Below are 27,075 nucleotides of genomic sequence, written 5' to 3'. Positions count from 1 at the left end.
TCCAGAAGTGCTGGGATTACAGGCGTGAGCCACTGTGCCCCGGCCGCAACAGCATATTTTAATACTTGTTTTTGAGGCTTAATTTATTTAGTTGTCCTGTGAAACAGTTAAGTAGCCAAATACAAAAATGTAGGCATGTGTTTGAATTTCAGAGTTCTGACAGTATTTTCAGAGATAGCGTGTGCATGAAAGCATGAAAAGGTTTGCTCTGGCAGTTATACAACCTTAAAGTTCAGTTTAAGTAATTTTTTTGTTTGTTTTGGCATGAAGTCTCACTCTGTTGCCCAGGCTCACATGCCAGTGGCATGATCTTGGCTCACTGCAACCTCCACCTCCCGGGTTCAAGCAGTTCTCCCCCCTTGGCCTCCCAAGTAGCTGGGATTACAGGTGCCTGCTACTATGCCCAGCTAATTTTTGTATTTTTAGTAGAGACAAGGTTTCACCATGTTGGCCAGGCTGGTTTCCGACCCCTGACCTCAAGTGATCTGCCCACCTCAGTCTCCCAAAGTGCTGGGATTACAGGTATGAGCCACTGCGCCCGGCCCAGTTTAAGTAATCTTTATTTCGGTTTTTTGTTTGTGTTTTTTGCAACACATTTGGAACTTTCAATTTTTAAGGTTGACAGTTGTTTCAGCACGGCTCTTTTGGAATTAGTGGGCTCTTGAATGCACCAGAAAGCATAGCACCATTTCACAGTTTGTAGTCTGTGGTTTGAAAAATCCGCAGTTTGTTTATTGGCATATTTGACATGTTAATTGAACGTATCTGTTATCTAAAACATTAATGGACTCCTTTTGCCTTGATTTTTGCCTAACGTGTTTAGCTAAGTGTACTTCTAATTAACACCCCTTTTAGTAGTTAAAGGGTCCTATTTGTTTTACTCTCTTGGTTTGCAAGTTGGCTGAATAAAATGAATACTTTTTCAGACAATTAAGGACAAAAGCTCTGTATGAAATGATACCACAGAGGGCTTAGATTTCCTTGGTACAGTGATTCTTAACCCTGGCTACACATTAGAATCACTTCGGGAACTTTTTAAAACACTTGTACCCATCCCCAGATACTCTGATTTATTTGGTCTGGAGTGGGTGCTATGTATTGGTATTTTTTAAAGATCCCTGTAGGTGTCTAAATTGTAGCTGTTTGAGAAGTGCTGCTTGGAGGAGAGCTTCCTTAGTAATGGTCTTTTGCTGTAGTTGTCATTTTGGGAGGTAGTATATTTTGGTATGTGCTCTTTGGTAACAACAACAAAAATATCCAAAAAACTAATGTGTTAGCATTTTTGTTTTACATAGCTAAGAAGCACTTACAGAACAGTACTGTAAAGTTCTGGGAGTTAAAAGCCAGATATTTTTGTCAAACAACTTTAATGATACAAGTTTACAATCAATTTATCATAGTTGTGTATTAATGGCTTCCAGAGTATTTACCATTGTGCCATGATTGGAGTCTTATATAATTTGGATATCCTTAACATTTTGAAATAATTGCACATAATTACCTTAGCACTACCCATCTTTGGTATTCCCAACAATACCTTTTGTGTGCACTGCCCACTTTGTGCTTTCTTAGTAATTGTTAATGTTTGTCTTGCTTAGTGCTTTTAAAATAACAAGTATTCTTAATGTTTATGTGGAATTTCAATCCAACCATTATTCTTATGTGCATAATTTTGTTTACTACTTTTTTGATTTACAATAGAAGAGTTATGACTTTAAACATTGTATATCATTAGGATTTTATTGGTATATTTGACGAGAAAATAACTGATTGCTTGTAATTATTAGAATTTTAAATAATCAAAAGCATGCTTTTATTCTTTCCATAGGTTATGGAAAGAATTCCTTTTCAATTGAGATAAAATGTATAATTTCAAAAAAGTTTTTGAAAAAAGTTTTTGTTATGACTCCTTGATCTTACTTTTGGGGCTTGATCTTCCCTTTTCAAAACTTATTTAACAGAGTCTCGCTTAGTCGCCCAGGCTGGAGTGCAATGGCGCGATCTCGGCTCACTGCAAGCTCCGCCTCCCGGGTTCACGCCATTCTCCTGCCTCAGCCTCCCGAGTAGCTGGGACTACAGGCGCCCGCCGCCTCGCCCGGCTAATTTTTTGCATTTTTAGTAGAGACGGGGTTTCACCGTGTTAGCCAGGATGGTCTCGATCTCCTGACCTCGTGATCCGCCCGCCTCGGCCTCCCAAAGTGCTGGGATTACAGGCGTGAGCCACCGCGCCCGGCTCTACGGCCTATTGTAAGTTATTTAACTTCCATGTGTTTCAGTATACTCATCTGTATTGGCTACTGCTTTAACTTCTGTGTATCTCAGTGTACTCATCCGTATTGGTCATACTTGTCTGTTATGGTCAGAGAAGATACTTTGTATGATAGTTATCTTTTAAAATATACTGAGATTTAATTTTTGGCTTAACATATAGTCTGTCCTGCAAAATGTCCCATGGGCACTACAGAATGATGTGAGTGCTGCTGCTGTTGGGTAGTGAGTGTTATTTATGTCTGTTAGATCTAGTTGGTTTGTGTTAAGTCCTCTATTTCCTTACCTTCTTTTTGGTTGTTCTATTCATTATTGGGGATGGAGGGTGTATTGAAGTCTGAAACTGTTATTGTAGCACTATCTGTTTTTGTTGGTTTTTGCATTGTACATTTTGATGGGCATTAGGTACATAAATGTTTATAAATGTTATATCTTCTTGCTGTATTGAACCTCTTACTAATATGTAATGTCTTTTTTGTCTTGTAATCTTTTTTGTTCTAAAGTCTATTTTGTCTAATACTATAGTCACCACCCTGCTCTCTTTTGGTTACTGTTTGCGTGGAATATTTTTTCCATCCTTTCACCTTCAATCTGTTTGTGTCTTTGGATCTAAAGTGAGTCTCTTGTAAATGGACATAGTTGGATCAGGTGCTCTTAATCCATTCTGCCAGGTCTGTCTTTTAATTGGAACATTTAACTATTTACATTTAAAGTAATTACTGTTAAGGAAGGAGGGCCAGGTGCAGTGTTTCATTCCTGTAATCTCAGCACTTTGGGAAGCTGAAATGGGAAGATCACTTGAGTCCAGGAGTTTGAACCAGCCTGGGCAACATAATGAGACCATGTTCCTACAAACAATAAAAAAAATATTAGCCAGGCATGGTGGCGCGCACCTTTAGTCCTAGCTACTCAGGAGGCTGAAGCAGGAGGATCACTTGAGCCCAGGAAATTGAGGCTGCAGTGAGCTATGATCATGTCACTGCACTCCAACCTGGATGACGGGAGACCCTGTCACATACAATAAAAAGAAGGACCTCTGTCATTTTGCTATTTGTTCTGTATAGGCATATAGCCTTTTGTTCCTTATTTCCTGCATTACTATTTTTTTGTTTAGCTGATTTTTTTTTTGTAGTGAAATGTTTATATTTCTTTGCATTTTCTTATTTTTATTTTATTTGTAAATAGAGACTGGGTTTTGCCATGTTGCTCAAGCTTGTCTCGAACTCCTGGGCTCAAGCGATCTACGTCTCAGCCTCTCAGAGTGCTGGGATTACATGCGTGATCCACTGCTCACATCTCATTTTCTTTTGAGTATATTCTGTAGTTTTTGTGTGGTTACCATGGGGATTACATTAAACATCCTAAATATTGTAATTTCAATTTATACCAGTTTAACTTTGACATATAAAAACTCTGCTCCTTTATAGCTCCATCCCCACCTCTTTCAGTGTTTGATTTCACATAATTACATCTTTGTACATTGTGTGCCCCAAAGCATAAACTCATAATTCTTTTAAATGCATTAGTTTATTATTTAGAAAACAAAGTGTGGATGTAGGGACCAAGGGAAACTTCCCTTTTGCCCTCTGAAGATTTGCTGAAAAATCAACTCAGACAAGGCAGATTAATTGGAGGAAAGACATACAAATGTATTTGATGTGTACATGGGGCGAACCACAAAGTGATTCCCCACACTCCAATGTAGTTCAGAAGCTTATATACCATCCTGGTGAAACAGGTTATGGGAAGGGGGAGAAGAGGAATTCTGTTGATAGGATTGCTGGGGAGAATGGATCAGAGAACAGAGATGAACTTGTACATTATCTTGTGAAGGGTCTGTTTAGGTGTGGTTACCTTCTTGGTCCTACAGGAGGAGAAGAAAAGCAGTTATTCATTTTGGTGGGTCTGGATCTTAGGCAGATGAAGGCTTTGGGATATGGTGGGGGTATCAGGAGGGCAGGAAGGAAAGTCAGACCTTGAGGCTTGTTCATTCAGCATGTCAAAATGCCATATTTCGGGTATCACTGAGCCCCAACATGGAGGTACAAACCAAGGAACTAAAATTGACCAAAAGTCTTCATAATTTACCCTCCAAGCCTTTCCCTGAAACTTGCAAGCCTTCAGTAGACTCCAGAGTTGCAAAATAGTTTTTTGTAAGACAGATTCTGCCAGTGAAGTGTTGTCTAGATAGGGAGATGGATTCCTGGTGTTTCTTACTCCACTGTCCTCCCGGAATCCTCTCTGTGGGGATAACTTTAGACATAGTCCCTCCTTGGAGGAGGAAAACCTACTTCCGCCTTCAGTCCGAGATAGATAACCATGGTTTTCCTCATCTAGACTCAGCTCTGCTGCTGTTCAGTGAGTGAGTGCTAGTCTGAAGGTGGGTAGTGTGGAATGCACTCAAGGTAGCACTTTGAGCTGGATTGACATATTACCTCATTTTATTCATGAGAAAACTGCGTCCTAGAGGAGGTTACCAACTTTCCTAAGGTCATATAGCTACCAGGTGGAAGATTGTATATTGGACTCAATTCTGTCTTATGCCAAAGCATCTCTTGTTAGCCACTACTCTCTGCTGCCTCCTGTAATTAAGTAAATATAACACATTATGATATGTGTTAAAATGGCTAGTGGAAAGTGCTTTGGGAGCACATAGGAAGGAGTAAATACATTTTGGGATTTGGGGAAGTGTTTCATGCAGAGGAGGTGACATGAGATCGGTCTTAAACGGTAAGTGGGAGAAGGGCGTTCCATATATAGGGGAAAGTATATGCAAAAGCGTGGAGGTGTTTAGTATATGGTAAAGATTTGAATATGATTGGCACTTACAACCAAGTTAACTATTTTAAGAGTGTTATACTTTATCCTGTAAGTTATTTGGTAAACAATGGAGGTTTTAAAGTATGGTAATAAAACATGGTCAGTTTGGCTTTTGTGGAGTATTGTGTGGAGAATGGTTTGGTGGGTGGAGGGGGAGGTTGGTGATGGCTGGGTGGGAAACTAGATGGAGGGGGTGTACATTTCAGAGGCTCTCTCCAGTGATAGGCGATCGGATTAGGAAGAGAATTCTAAGAAAGCTTGGACTGTTTATTGAATATAAGTACTGAGGAGAGAAAGAGAATGGAGTGCAGATTTTGAATTTTCACTCATTTCCAGGATTACTTATTTCTTGTCCTCTTGAAAGCTGTTTGGTAATTGGCCCAATGATCAGTTTGGGGATTAAGTTCATGGAAAAGAATGGGGATGAATTTTTTTTGAGACTGGGTCTCATGTTGTTACCCAGGTTGGAGTGCAGTGGCACCACCACTGCTCACTGCAGCCTCAATCTCCTGGGCTGAACCATCCTCCTGCCTCAGCCTCCAAGTAGCAGGAACTACACATGCACACCATCACTCTCTATAGAGTTGTAATTACAGTACAATGGGTTATCTCAGTCTCCTGTTGAGTGGTTTGGTTTTTTTGTTCTTTTTTTGACAATAACTCTAGTCCGATAGTGAGTGTTTTTGTTTTTTGTTTTGTTTTGTTTTTTCTTGGAGACAGGGTCTCACTCTGTCACCCAGGCTGGAGTGCAGTAGCACGATCTCAGCTCACTGCAACCTCTGTCTCCCAAGCTCAAGTGATCCTCTCACCTTGGCCTCCAAGTAGCTGGGACTACAGGTGCGCCATCATGCCCAGCTAATTTTTCTAATTTTTGTAGAGATAGGGTTTCACCGTGTCACCAAGGCTGTGTTTCTTGACATTAGAAAAAACTAACTTGTGTCCCCTTTGTATTCAAAGGGATATATCTTAATGTTCATATTTAGAGCTTATGGTCGATGTTTTTTTTTTTGAGACAGAGTCTTGCTCTGTTACCCATACTGGAGTGCAGTGGCACTTACAACCAAGTTAACTATTTTAACTTGGTTGCACCAAGTGCAGTAGCCACCACCACGCCTGGCTAATTTTTGTATTTTTAGTAGAGACGGGGTTTCACCATGTTGGCCAGGCTGGTCTTGAACTCCTGACCTCAGATGATCTGCTTGCTTCAACCTCCCAATGTGTAGAGCTTACAGTTTTCTCAGGCTTTAGCTCTTAAAGGAATGTTAGAGATCTGAGAAAACTTTAAATTGTTTTAAAAAGTCATTCCCTCTTTGTTCTATCCTGACAGAGGGGTGTATCAGACATGCCACATGTACACACTTAAGTCCTATGCAGAGGAAAGCAGTTGAGAACTTGGCAGTAGGAATTACAGGACTACATGAAGGTTTTATAGATGTGATGACAAACATTAGATTAATAACTGCATTATTTTGGTCGAGTCTGGTGGCTCACACCTGTAATCCCAGCACTTTGGGAGGCCGAGGTGGGCAGATCGTTTGAGGTAAAGAGTTTGAGACCAGCCTGGCCAACATGGTGAAACTCCATCTCTACTAAAAATAGAAAAAAAATTAGTTGGTTGCCTGTAATCCCAGCTACTTGGGAGGCTGAGGCAGGAGAATTGCTTGAACCTGGGAGGTGGAGGATGCAGTGAGCTGAGATTGCACAACTGCACTCCAGCCTGGGCGACAGAGTGAGACTCTTGTCTAAAAAAATAAAAAATAGGCCAGGCGCGGTGGCTCGTGCCTGTAATCCCGAGGCACGGGATACTTTGGGAGGCCGAGGCGGGCGGATCATGAGGTCAGGAGTTCGAGACCAGCCTGGCCAATATGGTGAAACCCTGTCTCTACTAAAAATACAAAAATTAGCCAGGCGTGGTGGTGGGCTCCTGTAATCTCAGCTACTCAGGAGGCTGAGGCAGGAGAATCACTTGAACCTGGGAGGCAGAGGTTGCAGTGAGCTGAGATTGCACTACCGCACTCCAACCTGGGTGACAGAGCAAGACTCCGTCTCAAAAAAATAATAATAAAATAAAATAGATAATAAATTTAAAAACCCGAAAAAAAATACCCTGCATTATGTAAAATTGCTTTTATTTAAAGGTCACGTTGCATATTTGCAACGTGATCTTGGGAGGACCTGAGAAACAAAGATAGGCTTATTTTCTTTTCTTAGATGCTTGTTCCCTTAATCATACTTTTTATTTAGACATAAAGAAGGTAATTACAAATGTATTCATAAATTGCTTGGACTTGCTTTTAAAAATGTTTTCCTATTACCAGACTTTATTGATGACAAATGTTACACTGTTTCACCATCACATTGTTTCTTTGATAGGCATTGCTGTTCATTCTTTTAAAAAGATGTTCTTGGCCAGGCACGGTGGCTCACGCCTGTAATCCCAGCACTTTGGGAGGCCGACGCTGGTGGATCACGAGGTCAAGAGATCGAGACCATCCTGGCCAACGTGGTGAACCCTGTCTCTACCAAAAATACAAAAATTAGCTGGGCGTAGTGGGGTACGCCTTTAGTCCCAGCTGTTAAGGAGGCTGGGGCAGGAGAATCACTTGAACCCAGGAAGTGGAGGTTGCAGTGAGCCGAGATCTGCCGCTGCACTCCAGCCTGGGCAACAGAGTGAGACTGTCTCAAAAAAAAAAAAAAAAAGAAAAATATTCTTTACATTTTGGAATTGTGTTTGTCAGTAGGAATTTTCTCGTGTAGATTCCAAATCTTTTTTTGCTTTAGATTTTTGTTTAGTTTTAGTAGTTACTGATTAAATGTTCACTGTTTGACCGTACAGGTACAGCAGATGATACAAAGATGAACGCAGTATAAACATAGTCATGTTTTGGTAGAATTTGTAACCCGGGTGGGGTGACAGGATTAGGATTAGACAGATGCACAGATTATTATATGCAGAACACAAGAAAGAAAGTGTAAGAGAAGTGAAAACAAGTGCTGTTTACATCCAAACAAATTCATCCAAGGTTAGTTGGATGAATTTGCATCTAGTAGGCTGTGATAGTGGGGATCTAGAGGTCAAGAAAGGCTTTGCACAGTAGGTGAATTTTTGACTAGACTTTTGAGGACAAAGAAGATTTTTTTTTTTTTTTAAGACGGAGTCTCGCTCTGTCGCCCGGGCTGGAGTGCGGTGGCACAATATTGGCTCACTGCAACCTCCGCCTCCCGGGTTCAAGTGATTCTCCTGCCTCAGCCTCTTGAGTCGCTGGGATTACAGGTGCCCACCACCACGCCCAGCTAATTTTTGTATTTTTAGTAGACACGGGGTTTCACCATCTTGGCCAGACTGGTCTTGAACTCCTGACCTCGTGATCCACCCGCCTCAGCCTCCCAAATGAGCTACAGCACCTGGCTGAAGATTTTTAATTTTTTTTTTTCCACAATTTAACCTACATCATGTTTTGAAGGATAAAGATTTTAATCAGTAGAAAGGGGAAGGGGAGGAGGACTGCAAAGAAGAAATAGCATGAGTATGGAACATGTTCAAAGTACATATCAAATTAGTTGGAACCAGGATTCATAGAATGAGAAAATGTGAGAAAAGACCAAAAGTAGATTTAAATCATGGAGAATCTTGTATGCCCAGCTGAAAGTTTCTATACTTTCTGTCTCCGTAAGTTTGCCTGTTCTAGATATTTCATATATGTAGAATCTTAAAAATTTGTCCATTTGTGTCTGGCGTATTTTACTTAGCATAATGTTTTCAGGGTTCATCCATGTTGTAGCATGTATCAGAATCTCATTCCTTTTATGGCTGAGTAATACTCTATTGTAGGATATACCACATTTTGTTTATTTGTTGAACACTTGGACAGTTTCCACCCTTCGGCTATTGTGAATAATGCTGCAGTGAACATTGTCAGTTCTTTCGAGGATATTCCTAGGAGTGGAATTGTTGGGTCATGTGCTAATTCTATGCTTACCCTTTTTTTTTTTTTTTTTTTTTTTTGATATGGAGTCTTGCTCTGTCGCCCAGGCTGGAGTGCAATGACGCGATCTCAGCTTACTGCTGCTGCCGCCTCCCGGGTTCAAGCGATTCTCCTGCTTCAGCCTCCCGAATAGCTGGGACTACAGGTGTGTGCCACTAGTCCCCGCTAATTTTTCTATGTTTAGTGGGAACGCAGTTTCACCATGTTGGCCAGTCTGGTCTCCAGCTCCTGGCCTCAAGTGATCTGCCTGCCTCGGCCTCTCAAAGGACGGGATTACGGGCATGAGCCACCCCACCCAGCCTTACGTTTAGGTTTTTGAGGAACCACCAAACTGTTTTCATAGTGGCTGCACCATTTTACATTCCTTATTTTTATTTATTTTTTTTCTGATACAGAGTCTCACTCTGTCGCCCAGGCTGGAGTGCAGTGGCGCGATCTTGGCTCTTTGCAAGCTCCGCCTCCCGGGTTCACGCCATTCTCCTGCCTCACCCTCCTGAGTAGCTGGGACTACAGTCCCCCGCCACCACGCCTGGCTACATTCCTTATTTTAAAAATAGAGATGCGGTTTCACTATGTTGTCCAGGCTGGTTGTGAACTCCGTGTTACATTCCTCCAAGCAATGTTCCTTCCTCTCCAATGCTTGTTGTTTTATGTTTTTTAGAAAAATTATAGCTAATAATGTATAGCTATAATATTAATTAATAATTATATTAAAATTATATATGAAATTATGGTTAATACTTTTGTTTTTGTTTCTTTTTTGAGGTGGAGTGTAGCCCTGTCCCCCAAGCTGGAGTGCGGTGGCACAATCTCGGCTCACTGCAACCTCCGCCTCCCGGGTTCAAGCGACTCTCCTGCCTCAGCCTCCTGAGTAGCTGGAACAATAGGTGCATGCCACCACACCTGGCTAATTTTTGTGTATTTTTTTTTTGTTTTTGAGACGAAGTCTCACTTTGTCGTCCAGGCTAGAGTGCAGTGGCGTGATCTCAGCTCACAGCCGCCTCCGCCTCCCAGGTTCCAACAATTCTCCTGCCTCAACCTCCCGAGCAGCTGGGATTACAGGCACGTGCCACCACACCTGCCTAATTTTTGTATTTTTAGTAGAGACGGAGTTTCACCGTGTTGACCAGGCTGGTCTTGAACTCCTGACTTCAAGTAATCTGCTGGCCTCAGCCTCCCAAAGTGCTGGGATTACAGGCATGAACTACTGTGCCTGGCTTAATTATTTTTTTAGTTTTTTAAAAATTAAATGATAGATTTGAAGTGTATCTTATGGTTTGGATTTGCATTTTCCTAATGGCTGATGATGTTGAACATCTTTTCATGTTGGCCATTTGTTTGTGGAGAAATGTCTATTTAAATCCTTTGCCCATTTTTAAATTGGGTTATCTTTTTCTCTATGTGTTCTGGATATAAATCTCTTATTAGATACACAGTTTGCAAGTATTTTCTCATTCTGTAGGTTCCCTTTTTACTTTCTTGATAACGTCCTTCAATGAATCAAAAACCAAAAGCTTTTAATTTTGATGAAGTCCAGTTTATCTATTTTTTGTTGTTGTTCATGCTTTAGGTGTTTTATCTTTTTCTGAGATGGAGTCTCACTCTATCGTCCAGGCTGGAGTGCAGTGGCGCGATCTCTGCTCACTGCAACCTCCACCTCTCAGGTTCAAGTGATTCTCCTGCCTCAGCCTCCTGAGTAGCTGGGATTATGGGCATGTGCTACCATGCCTGGCTAAGTTTTGTATTTTTAGTGGAGACGGGGTTTCATCATGTTGACCAGGCTGGTCTCGAACTCCTGGCCTCATAATCCGCCTACCTTGGCCTCCCAAAGGGCTGGAATTACAGGTGTGAGCCACCATGCCTGGGTTTTTGGTGTCATATCTAAGAATCCTGTGGCAACTCTAAGCTTATAAAAATCTGTTCGTATTTTTTTTCTAAAAGATTTATGGTTTCGGCTCTTATGTCTTTAATCCGTTTTGAGGTAATTTTTGTAAATGATGTGAGAAGGGGGTCCATCTTCATTCTTTTCCATGTGGAAATCCGGTTGTCTCAGCATCATTTGTTGAAGAGTCTGTTCAGCATTGAATGGCTTGGTAACCTTGTCAAAAATCAATTGGCCATAGATGTATAGGTAGAACTATTTTTTAGGGGGTAACTAATTGAACATAGTTTCACTGTGATGGCCTGTTTATTAGAGTACCTCAAGGCTGAGTCCTTCACATTATCCTCTACAGTTATGCCTTTTGGTGATCTCATCCAACCTAATGGCTTTAAATATAACCAACCTATATGATGAGGACTCCCAGACTCCCAAATTTCTATTTCCAGGCTGGACTGGACTTCTCGTTTTTTTTTTTTTTTGGAGACAGAGTTTTACTCTGTCATGTAGGTTGGAATGCAGTGATGTGATCTTGGCTCACTGCAACCACCGCTTCCTGGGTTTAAGTGATTCTCCTGCCTCAGCCTGCTGAGTAGCTGGGATTACAGGCATATAATAACCACCTGTGGCTAATTTTTGTATTTTTAGTAGAGCCGGGTTTCACCATGTTGGCCAGGCTGGTCTTGAACTCCTGACCTCAAGTGATCTGCCCACCTTGGCCTCCCAAAGTGCTGGGATTACAGGCATGAGCCACTGCACCTAGCCCAGTCTGAACTTCTTTCCTCAGACTCCAGACTTAATGTGTAAAAGTGCTTAACCCACATTTCCACTTGGATATCTAATAGAGATCTTTCTATTAATATGCACAAAATTGATAGGATTACTTTCTTCCCCTCCCCGCCTAACCTTCTTGACCCATAATCTTTAGTTAATCACAACTGTCTTTTCAGCTGTTCAGAAAAGAAGTTTAGGGGTCATTCTTTATTTTTTATTTATAATTTTTACCTTTAAGCTCTGGTAGACTGGATTAGAAGTTATTCTTGATTCTTCTCTTTTTCATACTCCGCTTTCAGACTATTAGTGTGTTCTTTTGGCTCTACCTTTGAAATACATCGTGTCTGACCATTTCTCATCACTCCACAAACACCACTGTCCTGGTTTATTGCCTAGATTATCATTAGCTTCCTAGCTAGTCTGTTTCTACCCTGGCTGAGTGTAGCCTTTTCTCAAAATAGTAGCAGGGATCCTTTATAACAGGAGTCAGCTCATACGATTCTGCTCAGAACTCTTCAGGGCTGTCTGTCTCAATCTGACAAGAAGCTCAAGTCTTAGAGTAAAGTCCTTCATGGTCTCTTTGATCACTTTGCTGTTTCCATTCCAGCCATAGCTGCCTCACTGCACTTGTGAACATAGCGAAGCCACACTCTTTCTTTCAGTCCTTTACTGTTGCTGCTCCCTTTGCCTGGAATACTTTTCCTCTAGATAGTCACATTACCTCTTCCCTCATCTCTGTTGTGTTTGCTCAGAGGCCATCTTCCCTGAGCATCCTATTTTAAATTGTAGTGTTTCTTACCCCTACCTCACTAATTTTCTCTCAAAGAACCCTTCAACAACATGGGTTTGAACTATGTAGGTCCACTTATACGTGGATTTTTTTCAGTAAATATATTGGAAAACTTTTTGGAGACTTGTAACAGTTTGAAAAAATTTTGCAGAAGAAATGTAGCCTAGAAATATCAAAAAAATTAAGAAAAAGATGTTATAAATGCATAAAATGTATGTAGATACTAGTCTGCTTTATCATTCGCTACCATAAAAGAAGCACGTATCTATTGTAAAAGGTAAAATTTATCAAAACTTATGCACACAAACACTATAGACAGGACATGGAGCTATTTGCAGTTGAGAGAAATGTAGTATTAAATCATAACTGCATAAAATTAGTGTATACTACCGTAATACTTTTATAGCCATCTTCTTTGCTATTGCAGTGAGCTCAAGTGTTGCAAGTATCCGCTTAAAACATTGTGTGATGCTAATCATCTCTGTGTAAGCAGTTTGTCCCTTCAGTAAATTCCTTATCACCATAAAAAGTGATCTCTTGAGGTTCTCTTGTATTTTTCTTTGTATTTAGTGCAATACCATAAACCTTGCAACACCATGGGACTCATACAAAGTGCCACTAGTGATGCTCTAAGTGCTCCTAAGAAGAAGAAAAAAGTCATAATAATAACAGAAAAAGTTGAATTGCTTGATATATACTGTAGATTGAGGTCTGCAGCTTATAAACAGATGACATAAACTTAAGGTATTAATAAATACAGTACTGTAAATGTATTTTCTGTTTTGATTTTCTTGACGTCTTTTTTCTAGCTTACTTTATTGAAGCATACAGTATATAATACATACACAAAATATGTGTTAATCAACTGTTATGTTATCCATAAGGCTTCTAGTCAACAGTAGGCTATTAGTAGTTAAGTTTTGGGGGAACCAAAAGTTATATGCAGATTTGTGACTGCACAGGGCGTGGGGACAGGGCCCCTAAACCCAATGTTGTTCAGGGGTTAACTATACTATATAATTTACTTTGTTTATTGCTATGGTTTTTGAGAGCAGGGTTTTTTGTTTTGTTTTCTTCTATATCCTCAGTGTCCAGAAAAGTCCGGGTACGTAGTGGATATTCACTAAATGTTTGTTAAATAAAGGAGTTCATCATTCTCAAGAAATATTTATATAGTGCCTCCTCTATTCCAGGAAATTGGAAAAAGGAGGGTGAACACTGTGGGTAAGATATAGTCTCTGCTCTTGAACTTCAGTACAGAGGAATCAAAATTGGCTTTTAATACTGGCTGCTAAAGAATGGTGGTGCCAACGGGCAAACTGCTGAAGAGAATGTATAGTCCTACTGGCTTTTTTAGAAAGGAGTTACAAAAGTGTTAATGCTCTTAAACCTAGTAATTATACTTCTGGGGCTGTGTTCTAAGGATAGAGTGTTCTGAATACTTCTAGGACCAGAGAGATCCATAATACCAAGAAATTAGAAACATTTTATGTATCTAATTATGGAATGGTAGGTATATTGTGGTATCTTTATTCATTTGGTTATTAGTAGTCATTAAGTGATATTTATAATGATCTAAACACACGGAAATGTTTAGAAATTTTAAAAATTAAAAATTACTGCTAATGCAACCTTACAAACTTCAGCTTTTTGTTTTTGTCTCTTTCAGTTTGTACACTGATACATCATAGAAATGCTACCCTTAAGTGGGCTTTTATGTGTCCCATTTTTCTCTTTGAGAAGCTCATTTGGGCAGCTGCTGCAGTGGGGATAAGCACCAGGTATAGTCAACACTGCAAAAGGGCCCTTACAGGCCCTGATTGAAGCAGCAGGGCAGCCCTTTAATTGATTGAAGCTCATTCCTCAGGAAGTCAGTTGCTGGAGCTTCCTTCTTCACAGAGCTGTTTCTCTTCTGAGAGTGTACCTTCAACCTTGCCAACTCTCCTGTCTTCTTTGCCTTTTCCAGATATTCTCCTAAATATAACTAAAAGGAAACATACTACAGTGGTATTAATGATTACTAGCTGGGTGTTGGATTGGTGGATTTTTTTTCTTCCACTATATGCCAAATTTTCTTTTTCCTCCTTTTTTTTCTTCTTTTTTTTTTGAGACAGGGTCTCACTCTGTTTCCCAAGGCTGAGGGTAGTGGCACGATCATGGCTCATAGTAGCCTTGATCTCCTGGGCTCAAGGAGCTGATTCTTCTGCCTCAGCCTTCTAAGTTGCTGGGACTATGCGCGTGTGCCACCATACCCGGCTAATTTTTATTTTTTTTTTGTAGAGATGAAGTCTTGCTATGTTGCCAGGCAACATATGAATTTGTATTAACACTCAAAATCTTACTAGAACAATCTCTGGCTAGCATTGCGATCTTGAGCAAGACACACTCTGCACTCATCTTCAGAGGCCTTTTCAGCTCAATGAATTGTTCTTACTTTGGGGTATGTGGTGTTTAAAGTTCTGGTGGGACATACATTCTTGTGTGTTAAGTTGCCTTTCCTTCTTAGCTAGCATTTATTTACTTTCCTAGTACTTGAGTTTCTCTTCCATTTTCTCTTGTTTTACCTGTTTTTGGTTAACCTTTTACTTAGGCTATGGATTATCACTATAAGATTAAGAGTAAAAGAAAAATAGGAGGACAGAGCTAACAGGGTGGTTAGTACATTAATAATGAAGCTTCCCAGGTCCTCCTTTCCCTCCTTGCCTCTCCTCCTCCCAGGTAAGTACTGGAAGTTACTACAACGAGTCTTTTTTTTTTTTTAAAGAATATTTTTAGGGGAATGGAAAAAGACAATTATTGCCTGCCTGGTTGATTCTGCCAACCTTTCCTATCCTTCTTTTCCCTGTGTTCCTGATATGTAGGTCATATCGTTTAACTTGTTTTTCATGAACCCTCTGGAGCTATGTGTGTGTGCACTTTAAATCGGGGGCAATTTTGTGTCCCAGAGGATATTTGTGAATTTCTGAAGATTTTTTTGGTCTCCACTGGGGAGCTGTTTCTGGCATCTAGTGGGTAGAGATCACGATGCTGCTAAACATCCTAAAATGCACAGAAACATTAAATTATAAGAATTGTATAGTCCAAAATGTCAGTAGCGCTGACGTTGAAAAGCCCTGCTCTGTAGTACTTATTTCAGTACCATAAAAGGAAAAGAAAAAGAGATAGTATATAATTGTATGCTGCTGTCAAGTACCCGCTTAGGGAAGACAAAACTCTTGATTTATTTGAACTTCTTGGTTTGTATTGGTTTGCACTTAGATTGTTCAGGAATTCCTGAGAATTGTGAACTTTGGTGGTAGAGGGGTGGTTCTGCTGTGATCCAGTGGGTTTTTTTTGTTGTTGTTGTTCAAGAGCATTTTCAGTTGCCTTCTAGGTTCCCTCCTCCATTGCCAGAGTATGTGTAGTGGATAGGTGTTAAGTAGATCCCACGTTTCTGTAACCCTTCTGATTTAGGTAATCTGTGATTGTGTATCCTGGGTGGTGGTGATGGTGAACAATATGTAGTCTTATGAAGCCTATATTCCAAATCCAAATGGTTCTGAACTGGCCTTGGGAATGAGACATCATGGCTAACTATTCAGATTCAAGTTAAGAGCATAGTGATTACTGGATGACTTTTATTTTTGGTCATCTAGAGCCGTGATTACCAGTTTTTCACTTCCAAGTTATTTTCATGCTTTTCATATTCTGAAACATTCTGGGAAACCGCAATTAAAGGAAAGATTAAAAAAAAATTTTTTTTTAAATTATTTTTATTTTTATTTTTTACTATTTTTTAGTTTTTGAGGCAATCTTGTACTTTCACCCAGGCTGGAGTGCAGTGGCATAATCTTGGCTCACTGCAGCCTCTGCCTCCTGGGTTCAAGCGATTCTCCTGCTTCAGCCTCCCGAGTAGCTGGAATTACAGGCGCTCACCACCACACCTGCCTAATTTTTGTATTTTTAGTAGAGATGGGATTTTGCCATGTTGGCCAGGCTGATCTCGAACTCCTGACCTCACGCAATCTGTCTGCCTTGGCCTCCCAAAGTGCTGGGATTACAGGCATGATGAGCCTTTTTTTTGACAGTTCAATTTGGTTGGTTAGTTTAATAATGAAAACTGCCTTTGCCAATTAGGTTATATGGTACATGTTTTCTATAAATCAAATAAGCTAATCTGCAGCTTTAGGTTTTGACAAAATACACTTGAAGTACAAGGTAAAGCTATTTTGGCAAAGATTGAGCCATACTGACAGAAGTGTACTTTTGTTTTCAAAAATAAGTTTTAGTTGTTTTTTTTCTTTGAGACACTGTCTCGCACCATTGCCCAGGCTGAACTGCAGTAATGTGATCATGGCTTGCTACAGCCTCGAATTGCTGGGCTCCCGTGATCCTCCTGCCTCAGCCTCCTGAGTAGCTGGGACTGTAGGCATGTACCACCATGCCCAGGTAATTTTTAAAGTTTTTGTAGAGACAGGGTCTTCCTGTGTTGCCCAGGATAGACTTGTACCCCTGAGCTCAAGTGATCCTCCCGCCTCAGCCTCCTAGAGTGCTGGGATTACAGGCGTGAGCTACTGTGCCTGGCCATTGTAATATTCTTTCAACTTTTATGATGACTTGAATATTTTCAAAACAAAAAAATTGGGAAAAACTTTAAAGTCACAGGGAATTAAAAAAGTAATTTTAAGAAGTGTATTTCGGTATTATAAGAAATGACTTACTGGGGCTGGCCGGGCGCAGTGGCTCATGCCTGTAATCCCAGCATTTTGGGAGGCCAAGTGGGTGGAACTGGAGGTCAGGAGTTTGAGACCAGTCTGGCCAACATGGCGAAACCCCATCTCTACTAAAAATACAAAATTAGCTGGGTGTGGTGGTGCATGCCTGTAATCCCAGCTACTTGGAAGGCTGAGGCATTGCTTGAACCTGGGAGGCAGAGGTTGCAGTGAGCTGAGATCGTGCCATTGCACTCCAGCCTGGGTGAGACTCCATCAGGGAAAAAAAAAAAAAAAAAAGGAAGTGACTTACTGGGGCCAGATGTGGTGTCTCACACCTGTAATCCCAGCACTTTGGGAGGCCAAGGTGGGTGGAACTGGAGGTCAGGAGTTTGAGACCAGCCTGGCCAACATGGCGAAACCCTATCTCTACTAAAAATACAAAATTAACTGGGTGTGGTGTTGCATGCCTGTAATCCCAGCTACTTGGAAGGCTGAGGCATTACTTGAACCTGGGAGGCAGAAGTTGCAGTGAGCCGAGATCGCGCCATTGCACTCCAGCCGCCTGGGTGACAGAGTGAGACTCCATCAGGGAAAAAAAAAAAAAAAAAAAAAAAAAGAGAAATGACTTACTGGGGCCAGGTGTGGTGTCTCACACCTGTAATCTTAGCACTTTGGGAGGCTGCAGAGGGAGGATTGCTTGAGCCCAGGAGTTTGAAACCAGCCCGGGCAACATAGATCTCCTTGTCTCTACGAAAAAAAACTAGCCAGGCATGGTGGCATGCTCCTGTAGTCCCAGCTACTCCAGAGGCTGAGGTGAGAAGATCACTTGAGCCTGGGAGATTGAGGATGCAGTAAACCATGATGGCATTACTGTAGTCTAGCCTGGTGACAGAGCAAGACCCTGTCTCAAAACAAAAACAAACAAACAAAAAGAATTAACTCACCAGGATGAAATATATTACATTAGGATAATATTATATGGGAGAAGTAGAATGAAGGACTGTTCATACATTTTTGTAAATGGATGATGATGGGTATGAAATTGCTGTGGTTTTTAGCTTTCTTTGGATGCATTTTAAAGAGATGTAATTATTTTAATATATCAGCTTTACAGTTGCAGCAAAAGCAAGAATTGACAAATGGACCTGATTAAAAGAGATTCTGCACAGCAAAAGAAACTATCAACAGAGTAAACAGACAACCTACAGAATAAGAGAAAATATTTACAAACTATGCATCCAACAAAGGTCTAATATCCAGAATGTATAAGGAACTTAACAAGCAAAAAATATCCCCATTGAAAAGTGGGCAAAAGTCATGAACATTTCTTAAAAGAATTTTCTTTTTAAGTGGCCAAGAAACATTAAAAATGCTCAACATCACAAATCAGATAAAAGCAAATCAAAACCACAGTGAGAGATCATCTCATACTAGTCAGAATGGCTATTATAAAAAAGTCAAAAACCAGATGCTAGTGAGGCTACAGGGAAAAGGGAACACTTATACACTGCTGGTGGGAAACTAGTTCAGCCACTGTGGAAAGCAGTTTGCAGATTTCTCAAAGAACTGAGAATTGTGATTTGACCCAGCAATCCCATTACTGGGTATATATCTAAAAGAAAATAAATTGTTCTACCAAAAGACGTGCACCCATGTTCATTGCAGCACTGCTCACAGTAGCAAAGACATGGTACCAACCCAGGTGTCTATCAGTGGTGGACTGGATAAAGAAAATGTAGTGGCTGGGCATGGTGGCTCATGCCTGTAATCCCAGTGCAGTCGCGGCTCAGGACTGGCCGGCAGCTCCGCCTGCAGCCCTGGTGCAGGATCCACTGGGTGAAGCCAGGTGGGCTCCTGAATTGGATGGGGCCTTGGAGAACTTTTATATCTAGCCGGAGGATCATATGTGCACCAATCAACACTCTATTTAGCTAACCTAGTGGAGACTTGGAGAACTTTTCCGTCTAGCACTCTGTGTCTAGCTCAAGGATTGTAGATACACCAATTAGTACTCTGTGTCTAGCTCAAGGTTTGTAAATACACCAATTGGTACTCTGTATCTAGTTAACTCTGTATCTAGCTAACTAGCACTCTGTGACTCTGTCTAGCTCAAGGATTGTAAACGCACCAATCAGCACTCTGTCAAAATGGACCAATCAGCTCTCTGGAAAATGGACCAATCAGGTCTCTGGAAAATAGACCAATCAGCAGGATGTGGGTGGGGTCAGATAAGGGAATAAAAGCAGGCTGCCCAAGCCAGCAGTGGCAACTGGATGGGGTCACCTTCCACACTGTGGAAGCTTTGTTCTTTCACTCTTTGCAATAAATCTTAACTGCTGCTCACTCTTTGGGTCTACGCTGCCTTTATGAGCTGTAACACTCACGGGGAGGGTCTCCAGCTTCACTCCTGAAGCCAACGAGACCACAAACCCACCGGGAAGAACGAGCAACTCCGGATGCGCTGCCTTTAAGAGATGTAACACTCACCAGGAAGGTCTGCAGCTTCACTCCTGACAGCGAGACCATGAACCCACCAGAAGGAAGAAGCTCCAGACACATCTGAACATCTGAAGGAACAAACTCCGGACACACCATCTTTAAGAACTGTAACACTCACCACTAGGGTCTGCAGCTTCATTCTTGAAGTGAGTGAGACCAAGAACCCGCCAATTCCGGACACACCAGCACTTTGGGAGGCCGAGGCAGGTGGATCACCTGAGGTCAGGAGTTCGAGACCAGCCTGACCAACATGGAGAAACCCCATCTCTACTAAAAATTCAGAATTAGCCAGATGTGGTGACGCATACCTGTAATCCCAGCTACTCGAGAGGCTGTGGCAAGGAGAATCACTTGAACCCGGGAGGCAGAGGTTGTGATGAGCTGAGATTGCGCCATTGCACTCCAGCCTGGGCAACAAGAGTGAAACTGTCTCAAAAAAAAAAAAAAAAAAAAAAAAAAAAAAGGAGTACATATACACGTAGAATACTACACAGCCATTAAAAAGAATGAAATAATGTTCTTTAAAGCACATAAATGCAGCTGGAGGGTATTATTCTAAATGAATTAATGCAGAAACAGAAAACCAAATACTGCATGTTCTCACTTATAAGTGGGAGCTAAACACTGGGCACACATGGACATAACGATGGCAGCAATTCACACTGGAGTCTACTAGAGGGAGGGAAGGAGACAAGAGTTGAAAAACTGTTGGATACTATGTGGTAAGTAGGCAAACAAGTTTGAAGACTTTAGATCTGACTAACATTCCTTCACCTCTTTGGGTTTTATGATTATGGTGCTAAGAGTTCAATCAGTAATACTGCTGACTGGCAGATCATCCAGCACGGACAGAGTGACTTTTTTACCAAAGGCACTATATGGTTTATGAAGCACAGCCATAACCCAAATCTAGATTATCCTTGCAGCTTTACTATACGAAGTTCAGCTGCTGAGAGCAGTTATGACATGTTGTTTTTTTATTGTTTTGTGATCTTAGGATTTCCTGTTCTATAAATGTGGATAATTTCTTTAAAAACAGTATAAGTTAAGGATACTTCTAACATAATTTTTAGTGCCCATGAAAATAGTAATTCAATAAGCAAGAAGTTTATAAGTGAACTTCATTTTATTCTGTTAAGTGTCTTATTAAAAAACTGGAATAACTTGACTTGTAATAGTTACTTTGACTTGATGTCATTCATACAGAGATTTGGAATGTGTACCATGAATATTTAGTTTTGCTGGAAATCTAACTGCTACTATGTTAACGTGTAAACTGTGGCCTGTAGTACTTATTGATTGATTTAAATACTATCCTTAAAGGTTAAGATTTAATTTTTAGGTTGGAAGAGTGGGGCACACAAGGTCCATGCGTTGTGTGGCCCCCAAGAATAAGGGGCTGAAAACCACATGTACTTTCTCTTGACCAGGAACAGTAGAACATCATACCTTTGAGTAGATCAAACTGTCTGCTTCATAAAGAGACTTCAGCATTGTTCTTATAAAACCTCATAAAATGTTTCCTTGATTTTACACTTGAAAGTGGGAGACTGTAGAGGCTTAATTTAATAAAATACATATTTAAAAATCACTAGTGGTATTTTCAAGTGTTCATAACTAAACCATGAAAATCAGAAAATTGGCATTACTGCCATCTCATTGTCTGACTCCATTTGGGTTTTGTCACTTTTCTTGATGTTCTTTATAGTAAAATATCCAATTTAGAATCACATACCACATTTAGTTGATGTGTTTCTTTAGTCTCCTTTAGTCTGAAGTAGTTACTCACTTCTCCCTCTGCTTTAAAGATTAGAGACCGGTTATTTAGTAAAATGAATTGGAGTTTGAGTTGTACCGTGTTTTCTCATTATTAGAGTCAGGTTATGTATCTTCAGCAGGAATTTCACAAAACTGATTCTGTGTTCTTCTCATTGCATGCTGTCAGGTGGTGTATGATTTTAGGTTGTCTTTTTTTCTGGCGATGCTCACCGATCACTTGATTGAGGTGGTGTCTATTGAGGTGTTCTATGTTTCCTATTGCTGCTGTAACAAATTACCACAAACTCATTGGTTTAAAACAGCACAAATTTGTTCTCTTAACAGTTCTGGAGGCCAGAAGTCCAAAATCAGTTTCTTTGGGCTGAAGTCATGATGTTGGCAGGGCTAGTTCCTTCTGAAGGCTCTAGGGTAAAATCTGCTTTCTTGCCTTTTCCAGCTTCTGCAGATAGCCTGTATTTTTTAGCTTGTGGCCCTTCCCTCATCTTTAAAAAGGGCATTAGTCCAGCATCTGCTTTCACTGTGATATCACCATCTCTGTCATTGACCCTCCTGCCTCCCTCTTAAAAGTACCCCTGTGATTATGGTCCTCCTATGATAATCTCCCTATTTCAAGATCCTTAACTTAGTCATATCTGTAAAGTCCCTTTTGTCGTTTAAGATAGTATATTTACTGGTTCCAGGTATCAGGATGTGGACATCTTGGGGGACAGTTATTCAGCCTACCCAACTGTAAAGTCATTCATTTCCCCTTTGTAATTAGTATTTTGTGGGAGGATACTTGGATTCCTGGTTCCTTTTAGTGGAGAATGGTATTTAGAAGCCAAGATCTGCATGCTAGATGTGCTCATTGCTACTGGGATTTTTCTGCTCCTAGGCCCATTTAGTAGATAGAGCTAGGGAGTATGTATGTATGTATTTAGAACTGCATTTGTATTTCTTTATTAAAAGATATTCATTCATAGTGGTATCTTTAATTCCAGTCCAGCAGTACAGGGTTCATTCTTGTTTTCTATTTTTTCACTCCTTTTTCTTGACAGTGGAAAACTAACTCCAGGTATCTTTAATATATTAACTTATTCAATCAGTTCCCCTGCATATTATCAGTTTCCTTTTCTGCTACCATACTCTCCCCTACATGGATCCCTCCCTCTTCCCAATACTTGGTTTTGGTGCTTCTTGCTGGGTAGTCCTCCCATGCGGATGACTTCATCTAAGCATGGTGGTAACAGGGTAGTTGGACTTCCTACATGGTGGTTTTGGAACCTTCTATATGCCAAGTCCTTTTACTTACCTGTTATCTCATTTAAGAACTACAGTTTTGTAGATTTTTTTAATATGGTAAAAAAAATTGTAATTAACCAGCTGGACTCATTTTAGATCATCTCAATTGTGTTGGCAGCATTCAAAACATCATAAGTTAGGAGCCAGTTGAGCATACACCTTCTTCTCTCCATTAGGCCTGTTGAGTATGTTTACCTTGGCCATGCCAGTGTCATAGAGCTTCTTCACAGCCTGTTTGATCTGGTTGCCCTTAACATCCATAGTAAACACAAATGTGCTGGTGTCTTCTTCATGGCTGACTTAGTGGTCAAGGGGAACTTGATAATGTCATAATGATAAAGCTTGTTTTTTGTGGTGGTGGTCTTCCTACGACATTTGAACTGCATTTGGAGCTGCATTGTCTTAGGCCACTGGAAGGTGGGTGGCCAGTCTTATTTTGTGTGGTTGTGGATGCCTTTCAGCACTGCCTTCTTGTTCTTCAAAGCCTTTGCTCTGACTTTGGCTTTGGGGTGGGCAAAGGCTTCCTCCTTTGTTTTTGGTGCATCTTCTTAAAAAGGCAGATTTTTATTTCGAAACTTAATTTTTTTTTTTTTGGAGACAGAGTCTTGCTCTGTCACCCAGGCTGGAGTGCAGTGGTGTGATCTTGGCTCACTGCATCCTGCCTCCTGGGTTCAAGTGATTCTGCTGCCTCAGCCTCCCGAGTAGTTGGGACTACAGGCACGTGCCACCACGCCTGGCTAATTACTTGTCTTTTTAGTAGAGAAGGGGTTTCACTGTGTTAGCCAGGATGGTCTCTATCTCCTGACCTCATGATGCACCTGCCTCGGCCTCCCAATACATTTTTTTTTTTTAAACTTGGGAGAGTCATTCAATCCAAGTGCTTGTGGTGAATTTAGTAAAACAATACATACTATTTTTGCTTGGGCTTAATTTCTTTTTAATTGAACTGCAAGTTTTTCCTGAGGCTTAAAATAATAGCTTTTTTATTTTTTTGAGATGGAGTTTCACTCTTGTTGCCCAGGCTGGAGTGCAATGGCGCGATCTCGGCTCATTGCGACCTGTGCCTCCCAGGTTCAACTGATTCTCCTGCCTCAGCCTCCTGAGTAACGGATTACAGGCATGCGCCACCACACCTGGCTAGTTTTGCATTTTTAGTAGAGACGGAGTTTCACCATGTTGGCCAGGCTGATCTTGAACTGGCTGGTCTCGAATTCCTGACCTCGTGATCTGCCTGTTCATCCTCTCAAAGTGTTGGGATTGCAGGCGTGAGCCACCGTGCCCAGCCTTAAAATAATAGCTTTTGTCACAACTCTTATATAAACTTAAGTTTTTTGTTTGTTTTGAGAAAAAAAAAAAAGACATTTTGATAGGCATTTATTTTTGTGTTTTACTCTGTTGCCCAGGCTGGAGGGATCTCCGCTCACTGCAACCTCTGCCTCCTGGGTTCAAGTGATTCTCATGCCTCAGCCTCCTGAGTAGCTGGGACTATAGGCGTGCACCACTATGCCTGGCTAATTTTTGTATTTTTAGTAGAGATGGGGTTTTGCCATGTTGACCAGGTTGGTCTTCAACTCCTGACCTGAGGTGATCTGCCGCCTCGCCCTCCCAAAGTGCTGGGATTGCAGAGGTGAGCCACAGTGCCTGACCCCATAAACCTAAGTTTTATGGGTTTAGGAGACTTTTCCAGCTTAACACAAAATAATTATAATTTGTGATACTGAATTTTACTCTTTTTTTTTTTTTTTTTTTTTTTTGAGACGGAGTTTCACTCTTGTTGCCCAGGCTGGAGTGCAACAGTAAGATCTCGGCTCACTGCAACCTCCGCCTCCCAGGTTCAAGCAATTCTCCTTCCTCAGCCTCCCGAGTAGCTGGGATTACAGGCATGCACCACCACGCCTGGCTAATTTTGTATTTTTAGTAGAAACGGGGTTTCTTCATGTTGAGGCTGGTCTCGAACTCCTGACCTCAGGTGATCCACCCGCCTCAGCCTCCCAAAGTGCTGGGATTAAAGGCGTGAGCCACCATGCCCGGCCCCCTTTTTTTTAATAACATTTTTTAAATGGTGCTTTTTTTGGGGACCAGGGTGCTCTGAGGCAGGAGGCGTGCTTGAGGCCAGGAGTTTGAGACCAGCCTTGGCAACACAGCAAGACCCAGTTTCTACAAAAAACAAAAAAAATACTTCACAAATATGCATATCGTCTTTCGGCAAGGACCATGCTAATCTCTGTATTGCTCCAGTTTTAGTGTATGTGCTGCTGAAGCAAGTACTCAACTTTTGTTTTAACTGCAAGTTGATTTTATGTTACAGCTCCAAGTCTTACTAGTTTTATATCATAAATAGATGAGATCTAAACTTTGTTGATTAGAAGACATTTTGGGCCGGGCGCGGTGGCTCAAGCCTGTAATCCCAGCACTTTGGGAGGCCGAGACGGGCGGATCACGAGGTCAGGAGATCGAGACCATCCTGGCTAACACGGTGAAACCCCGTCTCTACTAAAAAATACAAAAAACTAGCCGGGCGAGGTGGCGGGCGCCTGTAGTCCCAGCTACTTGGGAGGCTGAGGCAGGAGAATGGCGTAAACCCAGGAGGCGGAGCTTGCAGTGAGCTGAGATCCGGCCACTGCACTCCAGCCTGGGCAACAGAGTGAGACTCCGTCTCAAAAAAAAAAAAAAAAAAAGACATTTTGATAGGCATTTATTTTTGTGTTTGAAGAGTATTATTTTTGCTTAGCTTCCTTAATAAACCATGTTTTAACTATTTTATACTTCTCGTTCCTTCTATAGCAGAGGGGAAAGAGGGAGAGAATTTCCCAGAAATTACTGATTATATCTGACTGAATATTTTGGGTGCAAGTCAGTTTTTGCAATTTCATTAAGTCTTATGTGAAAAATGGTCACCTGGTGGTTGAATGAAGTTTTCTAGATAGGTTGTTTGTTCTAAATGGCAGAAAATTTAACCTATCTTGTAAGTTTTTTAAAGGCTATTTGAATAGGCAGTAATTTCATGTTCCAGTAAACTGTTAGCGTGATGATGAAGGTTAACCAGTTAACTCTGGTTTTGCCTTCACTGTGAAAAATGGTTTTTAATTCATCTTATTTTTCTTTCTTGACAGAGCAAATTCGATTAAAGAATATCAGAAAAGTATACGGAAGGTGTATGTGGTATCGTTTACGGTTATTAAAACCCCAGCCAAATATTATTCCTACAGTAAAGTAAGTAATGAATTTCAAGAAAAAAACCTACTTAATGCTTATTCTTTGCTAGGTCATACAAAATATATGTGTAATGATGAATAAGTTATTGTGTCTGTAAAGAAATTGTAATCTATATTAAGGGTAAGATATGAGAAAGTGTGGGAACAGTCTGAACAGATTGGTTTAGAAGTTCAAAGGAAGGAGAATGTGCTGTTGCTGGGGATCGGGGATAGAGAGAGATAAGTCGTATCTTGAAGGACCTTGTGCACCTTGTGCCAGGATTTGAATTTTATCTTAAAGACTATGGGGAAATCTTTAAAAGATTTTAGAAGTAGGTGACATGAACAAGTTAGCATTTTATGGTGATAATTAAAGTTTATTGAGCACCTACTGTATGCTAGAATCTGTGCTAGGGCTTTATATGTTATCTAATTTAATTCTGTATTCACTTCAAAGTAGATGGTTTTGCTTCTTCTCAGATAAGGAAACTAAGGCTAAGAATAATGACATAACTTGACCAAAGTCATGTAGTTAGAAGTGTTGGATCAGGAACCTAATCACCCTTTATTTGAGCAGGTCCATCTGCTTAAACAGGCCATTAACATGTTTAGTTATAGCAGACCAGTTTAATTCTGTGAGGCTATGGGGTGTACTGGTTAAGAGCAAGGCTTTGGGCATTTATCCTGCGTCATCAGTTTAGAGGTAATAGATGAAACTGACAGGAGGTGAGAGAGTTACCCTTATCGGACTACTATGTCTTGTGAATTACCTACATTTATCCAGTAGGAAGAGAAGATATAGCAAAAGAAATTAGTGAGAGTAGAATCAGTTATTTAAAAGTCTTGGTTTAAATGATAGTTTTTTCAGCATAATTTCAGGGGATTTAGTTTTTCTTTGTAAGGTTTAACTTTACCTAATTTAGTTTCTTTTTCTTTCTTTTCTTTTTTCTTTTTTTTTTTTGAGACAGAATCTTGCTCTGTTGCCCAGGCTGGAGTGCAGCGGTGCCATCTTGGCTCACTGCAGCCTCAGCCTCCTGGGGCTCAGGCATCCTCCCACCTCAGCTTCCTGAGTAGGTGGGAGTACAGGTGTGTGCCACCATACCTGGTTAAT

General features: G+C 40.8%; 1 protein-coding gene and 1 non-coding gene across 2 annotated transcripts in view; one reads left to right on the top strand and one right to left on the bottom strand.

Moving 5' to 3' along the window:
- The window catches only part of SEC63 (SEC63 homolog, protein translocation regulator), an 86,763-nt gene that overhangs the window by 4,241 nt on the left and 55,447 nt on the right, over positions 1–27,075 (top strand). The window contains exon 2 of the mRNA XM_050786712.1: positions 25,884–25,983. Within this exon, the coding sequence (XP_050642669.1) occupies positions 25,884–25,983 (100 nt within the window). The remainder of the gene's footprint in view (positions 1–25,883; positions 25,984–27,075) is intronic.
- Positions 24,935–25,038, bottom strand: LOC126954020 (U6 spliceosomal RNA). Its single transcript, XR_007725480.1, has one exon. It is a non-coding gene; the product is annotated as a U6 spliceosomal RNA (small nuclear RNA).

Source organism: Macaca thibetana, chromosome 4 (genome assembly GCF_024542745.1).
Source record: "Macaca thibetana thibetana isolate TM-01 chromosome 4, ASM2454274v1, whole genome shotgun sequence".
In the NCBI taxonomy this organism is placed as follows: Eukaryota; Metazoa; Chordata; class Mammalia; order Primates; family Cercopithecidae; genus Macaca; species Macaca thibetana.
Note: the sequence above shows the minus strand (reverse complement) of the source record. Positions and strands in the feature narration are given on the sequence as shown.